At 44.0% G+C, this 12660-nt stretch overlaps 2 protein-coding genes across 2 annotated transcripts; one reads left to right on the top strand and one right to left on the bottom strand.

The window, feature by feature from the left end:
- Positions 1 to 565: 565 nt before the first annotated feature.
- Positions 566 to 8053, top strand: DDX55 (DEAD-box helicase 55). The gene is made up of 14 exons (XM_082066353.1): positions 566 to 715; positions 1503 to 1553; positions 1636 to 1722; positions 1964 to 2055; positions 2163 to 2225; positions 2599 to 2748; positions 3211 to 3400; positions 3946 to 4028; positions 4425 to 4556; positions 5161 to 5253; positions 5854 to 5968; positions 6606 to 6774; positions 7156 to 7448; positions 7818 to 8053. The coding sequence occupies exons 1-14, from the start codon at positions 608 to 610 to the stop codon at positions 7983 to 7985; spliced, it is 1794 nt and encodes a 597-aa protein (XP_081922479.1). The 5' UTR covers positions 566 to 607; the 3' UTR covers positions 7986 to 8053.
- A 203-nt stretch (positions 8054 to 8256) lies between these two features.
- EIF2B1 (eukaryotic translation initiation factor 2B subunit alpha) lies at positions 8257 to 12648 on the bottom strand. Its single transcript, XM_082066358.1, has 9 exons — positions 12596 to 12648; positions 12424 to 12525; positions 12209 to 12345; positions 12017 to 12133; positions 10921 to 11033; positions 10007 to 10075; positions 9469 to 9544; positions 9143 to 9268; positions 8257 to 8701 (listed from the first exon to the last, which is right to left on the bottom strand). The coding sequence occupies exons 1-9, from the start codon at positions 12606 to 12608 to the stop codon at positions 8546 to 8548; spliced, it is 909 nt and encodes a 302-aa protein (XP_081922484.1). The 5' UTR covers positions 12609 to 12648; the 3' UTR covers positions 8257 to 8545.
- Between the last annotated feature and the right edge of the window lie 12 nt (positions 12649 to 12660).

The following is a 12660-nucleotide window of genomic DNA, read 5'->3' as shown; positions in this document are numbered from 1 at the left end:
TTGTGAGCAGGTAGAAGAAATCACAGGTGATTCATAGGATCATTCAGGTTGGAAAAGACCTTTAGGATCATCGAGTTTGACCATAAACTGAGCTCAGCGCTAAACCACGTCCTGAAGTGCCGCATCTATGGCTCTTTTTAACTTGTGTCACTGAACCATTTATGAAGACGCTTGAAAAGCCTCAGTGCCGCAGCAGTCTTTAAAAATTTAAACGGGTGAAAGGCAGAATTAGCGGAGAATTATTGATGGTGTGAGGAGCTGCTTGTCCTGTCCGCTGGTAGAACGCGATACTATAAGCGGGATAGAACCTCGCTTTTGGAATCTTTCCCCTTTTCTGATACATCATCCTAATCCTGCAGCTTTGCTTCTCACCTCCAGGCATTTGGGTGTCCCAGAGCTTCTGTACGACCTGCAGAACGTACTTCTTGCCATAAAAAAGATGAATTTTTGCTGTAGCAAAGCGGGGTGTTGGCTCTGGTGTCTCCTCACAGAGGAGCCGGCGGGGCCCGGGCCGGAACCGAAGCGCTGCGGCCGGTGTTTCCGCACGGCCGGTGTTTCCGCACGGCCGGGCGGGAGCGGAGCGCGGGGCGGGCCCGGGGCCGCCAAGATGGAGGCGGTGACTGAGGGGAGCTGGGAGTCGCTGCCCGTGGCGCTGAGCCCGGCCGTGCTGCGGGCGCTGCGGGAGCTCGGCTTCGCCCGCATGACCCCGGTGCAGGTGAGGGGACGGGCCCCGCCGGGCCGGGCTGGCCGGGGGGTGGCGGTGGCAGGCGGGGCCTGAGGATGCATCGAATCCCGGGGTCAGTTCTGGGCCCCTCACGCCAAGAAATCCCTTGAGGTGCTGGAGCGAGTGGAGAGAAGGGAACGGAGCTGGTGAGGGGCTGGAGCACAAGTGCGATGGAGACTGAGGGACCTGGGGGTTCAGCTGGAGAACAGGAGCTGAGGGGAGACCTTCTGATCTCTGAACTGCCTGAAAGGAGCTTGGAGCCAGGGGGGGTCGGGCTCTGCTCCCCAGGAACAAGCGCCAGGAGCAGAGGAAACGGCCTCAAGTTGCGCCAGGGGAGGTTGAGGTTGGATCTGGGGAACAATTTCTTCCCCAAAGGGCTGTTGGGCATTGGAACAGGCTGCCCAGGGCAGTGCTGGAGTCACCACCCCTGGAGGGTTGGACAGACGGACATGAGGTTCTCAGGGATGTGGGGCAGTGCTAGATGTAGGTTATGGTTTGACTTGATGATTTTAAGGGTCTCTTAGAACCAAACTGATTCTGACTCCAAGGCGGCTGTGGGTGCCTGGGCCAGCCCGGCTGCTCTGGGACGAGCAGTGGGGTCCGTGGGCCGGGGCAGGCGGTGGGTTCACTAGAAGTCACTGCCCGTGGCTTTCCTGTCATGGGCTCTGCTTGGGGCACATTACAGAAAACTTTGATGTCCCTGGGGGGATTTAGGTGCTGTGTGGTTACTTGCACCATAGCCAGTTCAGCTGTTCATGTGATGTCTCTTTTTTTTCAGTCTGCAACCATTCCACTCTTCATGAATAACAAAGATGTTGCTGCAGAAGCGGTGAGCACTCTGTCTTGGTCAAGTTCATCGCTTTTCTTGGTTTGTCTCTGGAGCAGAGGACTGACTGTTTCCCTTCTTACAGGTAACAGGCAGTGGGAAAACCTTAGCATTTGTGATTCCCATACTGGAAATTCTTCTCAGACGGGAAGAAAAATTGAAGAAAATGCAGGTAAGATTAAGTTACTCAGCTCTGAGTATGGTTTTGTGATATGCCAATAAGATTTGATGACTTCAGGAAAAGTACCAATGTGGAAAATTGCATAAACTTAAAGTGACTGTGTGCTCTGCTCTTTGTTGTAGCAGTAACAAGAAACTTTAAAACTTGAAAATAAATGTTGGGGTGCTCTCTTTGCACTTAGATATAGCTTTTAATTTGACATGATCAAACTTCTTTTGTTTTTCACGTGCAGGTTGGAGCTATAATTATCACACCAACAAGAGAATTAGCTATTCAAATTGATGAGGTGCTATCACATTTCACAAAACACTTCCCCAGGTTTAGGTGAGTGAACTTCAGGCTTGTCACGCCCGCAGTTCCTTTTCCTTTGGACTTCTGCCATTCGTAAACTAGCAAAGGATGACCTAAAGCTTTCTGGTTTATTGTTTTAGTCAGATTCTTTTAATTGGTGGTAGGAATCCCATGGAAGACGTTGAAAAGTTTAAAGAACACGGGTGAGTTGTTAATAATTTTTGTCAATGCCTCGCAGTTGCGGTTTTCTCCTTGTTGTCGGGGTTTTCAGATTAGGGCTTTGCTCCCGCTGGTGCTGCACTTTGGTGGTGCTGCATGAGAATGTGAGGGTGTATGTGGAAATTGTCGATTCTTTTCCATGAGTGAGACAATAGGAAATGATCATACATGGAGTTGGTACCATTTACATTGACATAGTGACTGAAAGGCACTGAAATGCGAAAACAGGTAGAAGTGACAAACTGAAATAGTTTTACTGATGAACGCAGCTCTGTGCTGTGATAACAATGTTCCAGCTCCCCTGAAGTCCTTACTTTGCCCAGTCACAAAACCGCAGTGTGTTTTGTTCGCAAACAGCGGCAACATCATTGTAGCTACACCAGGCCGCTTGGAGGATCTGTTCAGAAGAAAAGCAGATGGGCTGGATCTGGCAAGTTGTGTGAAGTCTCTGGACGTGTTGGTGTTAGACGAAGCAGACAGACTTCTGGATATGGGCTTTGAAGCAAGGTAAGTAATCAATTCTAGTAATCCTTGTGAAGTTTTAAATGAGTTCATATAAGATTGATGTGCATGAGCGTGGCCGACAACAGCCTCTAAAATTAAATTTGTTCTGCTTTGTTTTTACCTCTCTTTGCTCTGTAGACTACGTAAAGCAATTGTTTAGAGGGGCAAAGAATCAGGAAAAGTGGATCCTTGATGAATAGAGAGTTTACAATTTCTTTAATGTGTATTAGCACATGTATTAGTGCTTGATTACATATAATTTATGCACTGGAATGGCTTAAAACACTTTAACAAATAAGAGAAAAGGGACATCAAAGGTTAAGATAATTAGCTCGATAGAAGATGCTGTATCCTTGGCACTCTGTAGTAAAAGCTACTTTGATTATAAACTCTTATTTCCAACGATTACACTTCTTTCTGAAGGAAGTCTTAGGACAGTTATGTTTTACGTGTGCTTACTTGCAGTTTAAACACCATTCTGGACTTCTTGCCCAAGCAGAGGCGGACAGGTCTGTTCTCAGCGACTCAGACTCAGGAGGTGGAGAACCTGGTGCGAGCTGGTCTGCGCAATCCCGTCCGCATCTCCGTGAAAGAGAAGGGAGTGGCAGCGAGCAACGCCCAGAAAACTCCCACACGCCTGGAGAACTATTACATGGTGCGAAACACTGTGTTTCTCGTTCCCTCTCCTTTTTCCGTGGTTCTGTCAATAAGTTTGTCAATCTCACCCAGTTAGGATCACATTAATCGAGGAACCAGAAGTCTCCAAGACTCTTGCAGGTTCTCCAAAGATCGGCAGCCAAGCTGAGGAGAAAGATCTGAATTAGCAGCCCTGTTGTTTCCTGCTCTGCGAGTTTTGTGTGGCTGCTTGGAGGAGCTGGAATCCCAAACCCGCTGCTGTGCTGCTCCTTGTCCTGCTCATAGCGAGGGGGTTTGGGAGGAGGCGCTGGGGATTTTAGAGAAGGACCTGAGGGATCCTTGAGATGCTGCTTCAGGAGAGAGATTGTGGCTGCGGGTGGAAAAACAGGGAGCTGAAGTATTTGTTTTTGAACTTAAGATCCATAAAAGAGAAACATTCCACATTATAAACTGTGGTGCAAATGATTAAGGAATTACGTCCATAGGCGTATCAGTGCACAATGAATGGAGGAAACTTTGTATTAAATCCATTTCTTTACTTTTTTTTTCTTTTACATTGTATAGGTCTGCAAAGCAGATGAAAAATTTAATCAGTTGGTGCATTTTCTTCGACAGCACAAACAGGAAAAACATCTTGTCTTTTTCAGGTAATTCTCTGTGTGTTTCATTGTGAAAACAGTACGGTGATTTATTACTGAAATTCCAAAACTCTGCCCTGTGTTGAGGAGGACACAACTATTTTAAAAGTGATTCATTTTAATAGATATCTTGTCAAATATAATAATAATAATAGATATCTTGTCAATTGGTCATTGCTTCCTTTCAGGATTCTGTTGAACTTTATTAAGCAAAACATACATTTTATATGCATTTTTAAAGTAAGGCATTATATATGATTATATGTTGATTATAAAAATGAGGTACATATTTAAAAAAAAATAGTGTATATTTTTGAAAAGTCTCAGACCTGTAACTTGACTGTCTAAACCAGATTAAAAATGCAGCACAATCTTTGGCTTTTATATCTGTCTTTATCACAACAGCACGTGTGCCTGTGTGGAATACTATGGGAAGGCTTTGGAATCCTTAATTAAACAAGTGAAAATAATGAGCATCCACGGGAAAATGAAACACAAGCGCAACAAGATTTTTACTGAGTTTCGGAAGATCCCAGGGTAAGAACATATGAATAGGCGGGAAGTGGCATCAGCAGGGACCTGGGGGTGGAAATCACCTTCTCCTGATCGATTGCCAGCGTGGAAACTCAGGATACTGTTTTGTTGCTATATGAACAAGAATAAAGCAACATGATGCTGTAATTTACCTGCAGAAAAGTGTTCTTGATCAGCTTTGTGGGATAGGACTTGAGTTGTAGCATTTTATATTGCAGGAAGACTAATTACTAACAGACTGGCAGAAGAACTGTTTGGAATAGCATGCTGAGGCTGTTGGTCACTTAGGTCTTTTATTAAAACATTTGTAGCGTTATGTTCAACTGTGTGTTCACTGGTGATTGAAAAATAGAATTTGTAATAGGAAATTGATTTTTCTTAGTGACATGTTGGCTGTGATATAAATCACATTCCTTTTCATAATGTTATGTAGAATTTTATTTGGTGAAAGCTGCAACTACCTTATAATGTTTGGTCTCTTTTCAAAAAACAAATGTTTTGAAGCACTTTGTTCCTCGTTCTTCAGTGTAGATGCAGAATACACAGCTGGTTGGAGACTGGCCAATTGACAATTTAATGAAAATATGCTTTTTCTTCTTCTTCCTAGTGGCATTTTAGTTTGCACTGATGTGATGGCTCGTGGCATAGACATTCCAGAGGTTCACTGGGTTTTACAGTACGACCCACCGAGCAGCGCCAGGTACAACTTCAGATCTCAAGAATCTCTACTTGTGGTCGTGTTAGTGTGCTGTTCAGAAATAAATTGGGAACGCACAGCTGCAGAAAGCACGTTTAATTGCTGCCTGGAAGTTGGTCTGAGTGAACACACAAAATAATGCGTGAACAAGGGAGATCAAAACAGTGCAATTTTTGTTGTAACCAGTGTGAATTGACGTGACTTTGTATGTGTGTAAGTCAAATGGGTGTTCGTCGTGTATTTGTGTGAAGAGGCTCTGGTGTAAGGCTTAGTGGGAGAATATCAAAGAAATAATGAGAGGTGGGAGCGGGGACAGAGCTCTTCTAATAACAGTGCATTGAAAGTTCACATTAAAGGTGCTTTTCCCTGTATTTTAACTTCCATTCTCATAGTTCTCTCTGCAACTTGCTTAAGTGTCACCCCCAAACCAGATGCCCCTTGCTTTAGCATACAGTCCTAACAATGGAGTGGGAATGCTACACACCCATTGTATTGCATTTTACTGATTCCTGTTGGTTTAATTCAACAGTATACAATACTTCAAATTTGCCATTCTGATACTTTAAAATCAAACCGAGCATCTCCTCTGTGGTGTTGTTTCAGTGCCTTTGTGCACCGGTGCGGTCGAACCGCGCGGATCGGCAACGTAGGCAGCGCGCTTGTGTTTTTGCTTCCCATGGAAGAATCTTACGTTAACTTTCTCTCAATCAACCAAAAGGTGAGTAGACTTTTTTCCACCCCAAAGCAGGAAAGGGCAAGGGGACAGGCTTACTGGTAGGAATTTGGAAATCAGAATTTGGAGGACTTAAGGTCGTACACATAAATAATGTTTTAGCAGAGGCGCGTGATTAAAAAAATATAAAGGTGCTTATTAATCACCAAATGCAACTGTTGGAACACAATTGCTCCTAGTGTTATCTACTGAGTTTGTAATAGGAATATGTGATGCACTGAGTAAGGAAAAGCTTTTCATTTCTAAGGATGTGTAGACTGAGTGTTTCCAGAAGGGCAGCGCTGGTTTATGCTCTTACCCCCAACCCTGCCAGCATTGGTTTATTTATTGGTTTATTTATTTTTATCTTGGATAATTTCCTGTGTCTGGCCGTGCATTTATGGGATTAGTTGTATAAGTTCTCTAGAGCCATGCTGATGAGAACATGGCTTGATAAGGCATGAGATGAAGACGGTGCCTCTTGAGCCACAGCGCGTGAACTGTTCTGCGGGGCCTGGACGGCTGCGTGGGGCCGAACGGTGAAACGGGAGCGGTGAAATGACGGAGCAGAAGGGGAAAGGGACTCAAAGCTCACTCAAAATTAACTTTTCCTTTGGTTTTGTATTTCTTTTCTGGTTGTCAGTGTCCCATGCAGGAGATGAAGCCCCAGACAAACGTGTCAGACGTCCTTCCCAAACTGAAGGCCATGGCCCTGGCTGACAGGGCCGTGTTTGAGAAGGGGATGAAAGCATTTGTGTCTTACGTCCAGGCTTATGCCAAACACGAATGTAATCTGATCTTCCGAATAAAAGGTAATTCCTGGCAGCAGCTGGTATCTTTTACTGTGATTTTTCAGAAGACAGTATTTAGTTTGGTAAAAAAACCTGGTGTGATTGTCCACAAGCTTTAACTATTGATTCCTCATCTCAGATTTACTTTCTGCAGCATCAGATTCTGACAAAACTCCTATGTTTTCCAATGAACTTTTTTCTCGTTGTTTTCAAGAGAAAATATTTAATTGGCGAGTTGACCAAACTGACATAAGGATAAATCAAAGTGACTTAATATTGTTACTAGTATTAAGTATAGAATGCCAATGATACAATAAGATAATGTTATTTCTCTGTGACTTGCTAAGTGAAATTAACTTTTTATCCAGCAGGAAACTGACTTTATCATCTTTATTTTAACAGATCTGGATTTTGCGAGCCTTGCCAAAGGCTTCGCACTGTTAAAAATGCCAAAGATGCCTGAACTAAGAGGAAAATGTTTTCCCGACTTTACTCCGGTCACTGTTAATACAGACTCCATTTCATTTAAGGATAAAAATAGAGAAAAACAGAGACAAAAGCAATTAGAACAACAAAGAAAAGAAAGAGAGGAAAATGGGGGCAAAAAGAAATTTGTAAAGAATAAAGCCTGGTCGAAGCAGAAAGCCAAAAGGGAGAAGAAGAAGAAAATAACAGCTAAAAGGAAACGTGAAGAGGTAAACTGTGCCTGTTCTATTAAACTGCACGTGATTACTGCAGCAAATGGTAGAGCTGTGGGTTGGTGGGATTGACGACTGTAAATTAACTTTAGGACCTTGACAGGCAAAGCTTACAAAAATTATAGAGAAGCTTTTTAAAGGCAAACACTGAAACAACTTGTCAGCTCTGATGTTAGTCAGTAATGCTGCCGGCCTAGGACACGTTTTGATTTCTCAGAGGTCATAATTCCCTGGGTAGAAATTGCGATTGTTTCCTGCTTGGATATTCTTGGCAAAATCAGAGTTGTAAATGTCTCTTGTGTTCAGCTGTGTAGCATGAAAACCTTTTGGGGTTGTGTTTAATTTGTTGGTTTTCAATGCCCACAGGGCTCTGACATCGACGATGAGGATATGGAAGAGCTGCTGAATGACACGAGACTCTTGAAACGATTAAAAAAAGGGAAAATTAGTGAAGAAGAGTTTGAGAAGAGACTAACAGGCAACCAGAGCAGACTTAAAGCTGAAACTGTTGCTGACTTGGAGTCTGACAGTTGACAGTTATTCTAATGCCACTTTTACATTAAAATATTGCCTATTTCAATAAAACTGTATTTTTGTAACAATGATGTGGAGAACAGAATTGATCTAATTTCTTCATAAAGAGACCTGGTGTCCATAAAGACGTACAAACAAGCCTGTGGTTAAGCACAAAAGCTCTCGCGTGGCGTGGCAGGAGCTGCAGACTCATTACCAGCCTCAGCCGTGTTTTCACTTGGTTTTTCTCAGGTACGTACCCCAGAGCAGTAAGTAACAGCACACTTCAGGATGAGTTTCATACAGCATAAGGTATTTTATTTTACAATATAAAAATGCTCCACCCATCTTTAAAATAATTTATTTTAGGTCTTTAGAAGCTGTAGTCATTTGGGGATTTTTTTTCTTTAACAGTGGTCCATCCATACGTAACATTTTGCTTTAAAAACTCAAGAAGAGTGATAATTACGTTAATCCCTATAATGTTGTCTTACCACGTCCATATAACTTGTATCACCTTGCAAGTTGTTACAACTGTGGTAGTCGCTGAAGATGATACATCCTGTAGGCTGAGTCCTGTGTTACAGATAGAGTTTAATAAGTTCGTCACTGACAGCTGATGGAGTTAATACACCCAGGTCTGTAAAAAGCAACGTAATTAGCGACGGTGATGTGTAGTCAATCCAGGGATGCTCCTCTGTTAGATTCTGACTTGTTTTCAGAGTGTCTGCTTTGTACTAGAAGGAAAGGGAGACCATTAGTTATTACAAAACTGCAAGTGAAAACGGCTTTTGGGCAAGAGCAGCACTACAGTCCAGAGCAGATGTTTGTGGTAAAACTGAAAAAAGTCAATTACTTTAAAGTGAGGCTCGTGCCGCCCTGGTCTCAGCTGTTTTATCTTTATAAAGTACAACCTGTAGTTCGGAAGGGTGTTGATTTAACTGCTTCTTGCCCTCAGCTGCTCCTGTGCCCCAAAAGAGCTTTAGAAATGATGTGTTTGTGTTATGACAAATTATGGCTGTTCGACGTGTGACTGTAACATGGAGCAAATCTGTATTATGTAAAGTAAATGATGGTAGAGAGACCCAGATAAATGAAGACATGCTTAGATGAAAATTGTTCATAGATACCTAAGTGTGCATCTTAGCTGGCTAAGAAATAATTTGAATTTCTCTTACCTTAAACTTATCTGGGACGTCCTGCTGATTTAGAGGGAAAAGTCGTACAAACTTGAAACTTTCTGCTACTACATAAAATGGCTTATTCTGAGCTTTGGCACACACAGCGATTTGATTAGTGCCAATCTGTGGAGACAGATGGAAAACAACATGCAGGCTCAGTGCTAGCGTGACAGAATACTGCTCAGTTTCCAGCAATAAATAGCTGTTTACTGGATAACGTCCAAATAGAAAAGTTTTTTCAGAAAGCCTTGAATTAGTCATAGAAACCAAACTTTAAAGGTTTAGAGTTCACAGAATGATGTAACAAACTCACTACCTATTACCTTGTTAATAATGCCTCCGCTTTCAACTACGCCTTCAGCACCAACTAACACCAGGTCCACTTTCTCCATAATGTAGCTGTTCAAAGGGGGAAAAAAATCCAAGTCTTGCTGGGTAATGTAACAAATGACATACTGAACAGAACAGAAATCAGTAGTTCAAACAGTCTGCCACTTTTCTGAACTAGTTTCAGCAAATACCTTAAGAAACCCCCAAATGACATCATGTATGCAATTTAGAAAAAAAAATAGCCTTTTTGTGTGGCACCTCAGGTTTTTATTTCTTTATTTAATTAATGACATATTCCCAAGTTCCACGCTTAGGTCTGACTCCATTTTTCATTCTAATGTGCAAACAGCAAATACTTGTTCTGTAGCAGGCGCGTTCTCCTAATCGTGGACCTAAAGGTGTAACTTGTTTAGCCTCTTTGACCACTATGACAAACTAGGTTAATAAACTCTGTCGTTTGAACAAGCTTCTAGGGAAACATACAGTCAAAATGAAAGTGTGGTGATGTTAAGATGTAATGAGCAGACTTACCCAACTGCAGCATCCAGAATCACGGTCACAGGAATGTTCAGCTTCCTCAAGGCCTTTGCCATTTTTTGCCTATTAAAAAAAAAATTGAAGCTTAAATGTATTTTCTTTAAGGTGAGTGCTAGGAATGTATTATCAGAAAGACTGAAACCCATAACTGCCCATGTTCCCTTGCTTGTAGTTTTTGTTATGTATGCTCTAATATAAAAGAAGTTATTGTGCAGAAATGGAAACAAACGGGTTACAACAAACCCAACAAAAGTCAAGTCAGTTTGTTTTAGCTGCCAGGAATTACAGCTACACAAAGATGAGTCAGTGAACTATTATTAAGATGACAGATAACTAAATTGTCTGAGCTTTTTCATCAACAGGGTGTAAGAAACAAGTAATAAAGCACAGGGTGCATTGCCAGAAGTTATTTTAGTGAAGTATGTACTTCACTTTACTGGTCATCCTTGATTCTAGTGAAAAACTTGTTAACGTGTATTATCCCATATGTAGGATTTAGTGCTTCCCCTGCACAACAGTGTTTGCTCTGAAGAGGGAAAGCTTGCTCTCTTGCCATCAGTAACATGTTTTATTTGGCATCCTCAGACATTGTTAGCTAAATGGTTTACTTTGCTATGTTTAAGATAATACTGATTATCAGTTTTCTCCCAAGGGAAACAGAGGTTACCTGGCACTGATTGAAACTTTGTAAACCTTTGAGGAAAACCTACCTAACACTGTTAATAGAAGTTACTTGCCAGTACTGTTGTTTGTTTGTTTTATTTTCATTTGTCCAGAATAATGTGATATTATTAGTGAGGATTACCATTTAAAATGTTGCAAACAAGCCTAGCATGGTACGACAGATTTGATGCTAGCTGTACCTTACCCTGTTAACCGAGACAAAACGCAAATGAATGAGTACTTGCCCTGCTTGATCTGGCTGTGATTCAGTAACATAAACACTGAATCGCTTCTTTGACTCCACAGCTGCTTCTAACACTCTGAGGACCACTCTTGAGTAGGCATGTGTCAATATTCGCTGTCAAAAAAATAATAGCCAGGCATTACTCTTTTGCTGAGCTCTGGGAAACCTTTACTTAATTGCGAATGATGTCATGGCTTCTACTTCACGCAGCTGCCCATCAATGTTAAATAACCTAATGTCACTCGTGTTCTATAAGTCATAGATTAGCAAACCACGCTGTGCGCTGCTGCCAAGGGGTGATGATCACAGTATCACAGTATGTTTGGGATTGGAAGGGACCTCAGAAGATCATCCAGTCCAATCCCCCTGCTGGAGCAGGAACGCCCAGGTGAGGTCGCACAGGAACATGTCCAGGCGGGTTTTGAATGTCTGCAGAGAAGGAGACTCCACAACTTCCCCGGGCAGCCTGTTCCAGTGTCTGTCACCCTTACTGAGAAGAAGTTTCTTCTCAAATTTAAGTGGAACCTCTTGTGTTCCAGCTTGATCCCATTACCCCTTGTCCTATCACTGTTTGCCACTGAGAAGAGCCTGGCTCCATCCTCATGGCACTCACCCTTTATATATTTATAAACATTAATAAGGTTCCCCCTTAGTCTCCTCTTCTCCAAACTAAAGAGACCCAGCTCCCTCAGCCTTTCTTCATAAGGGAGATGCTCCACCCCCTTAATCATCTTTGTTGCTCTACGCTGGACCCTCTCCAGCAGTTCCCTGTCCTGCTGGAACTGAGGGGCCCAGAACTGGACACAATATTCCAGATGATCTAGTAGTTTAAATGGTAACCCGAAGCTGTGACTCCTCAGTACCTCTTAGAAGTAAATCACAGGTTAAAGTTGGATTGCACAGAAACTGAAGTAGGGAGAGGGGAAAATCTTAATAAAATAAAGTGCTAAGTGATATTATATCCATGCACTCGCAGAAGCCACCATCAGAAAACACCGCTGTGAGTTTTAATGAGCTTCCCCCTCCTCCCCTTGTGCTTTTCCCTTGCAGGAGGAGCAGAGCAGCCGGACCAGAGCGCCCCGGCCTCGGCCACTTACAGCCCCGTCTCTGATGAAAGGATGACACAGCTTGGCGATTTTGTTCCTCGAGAGGGACACTTTGGTGAGGAAGATCTCCCCGCGCTCGATCATGATTTCTTTGCACTTGGAGTAATCCTGCAAGACACCGAGAGCTCCGCTGTGCGGCGGGAGGTTCCCGCAGCGGTGCCGCCCCGGGCACGGCGCCCTTACCGAGTACTCGAGGGACGTGAGGCTGATGAAGCGCAGGAAGAGCTCCCCGCCCGAGGACACGGCCACCGACGAGTCCACCCGCGACAGCGTGTCGATGGCGGCCCGCAGGCTGCTCCTCAGCCCCTGGATGGTCTCCCCTGCGGGGAGAGGCGGAGGAGCCCGGTCAGGGGAGACCCGGGGGACCCGCCCGGGGCTGCGGGGGGACCCGGACCCACCTCGGTCCTGCTTGAGGAAGCCCAGCAGCGCGCGGATGGCGGCCACGGCCGAGGCCACATCGGGGTCGTTCCTCAGCTGCGCCCTGAAGGTCTCGATCAGGTCTGTAAGGGAACGGGGGGCGCGTCAGGCCCGGCCCGCGCTGCCCCTCCCGCCCGGCCCCGCTCCCGTTACCGTCCGTGCTCATGGCCGCTCCGCTCCCCGCCCCGGCTGGACGTGACGCGGCCCGTTTGGATGAC

This window comes from Streptopelia decaocto (genome assembly GCF_964273445.1).
Source record: "Streptopelia decaocto genome assembly, chromosome: 15".
NCBI lineage: Eukaryota > Metazoa > Chordata > Aves > Columbiformes > Columbidae > Streptopelia > Streptopelia decaocto.
Note: the sequence above shows the minus strand (reverse complement) of the source record. Positions and strands in the feature narration are given on the sequence as shown.

Bases quoted from the DNA above. Each gene is read 5' to 3' on its own strand.
- DDX55 (XM_082066353.1), top strand. From the start codon at position 608: ATGGAGGCGGTGACTGAGGGGAGCTGGGAGTCGCTGCCCGTGGCGCTG. The intron at 2,056-2,162 runs GTGAGTGAACTT...TTATTGTTTTAG, and splicing joins AAACACTTCCCCAGGTTTAG to TCAGATTCTTTTAATTGGTG. The intron at 5,254-5,853 runs GTACAACTTCAG...GTGTTGTTTCAG, and splicing joins GACCCACCGAGCAGCGCCAG to TGCCTTTGTGCACCGGTGCG.
- EIF2B1 (XM_082066358.1), bottom strand. The intron at 10,076-10,920 runs GCAAGTACTCAT...TTTTTTTAATAG, and splicing joins TCACAGCCAGATCAAGCAGG to GCAAAAAATGGCAAAGGCCT. The intron at 9,545-10,006 runs GTAAGTCTGCTC...CCCTTTGAACAG, and splicing joins ATTCTGGATGCTGCAGTTGG to CTACATTATGGAGAAAGTGG.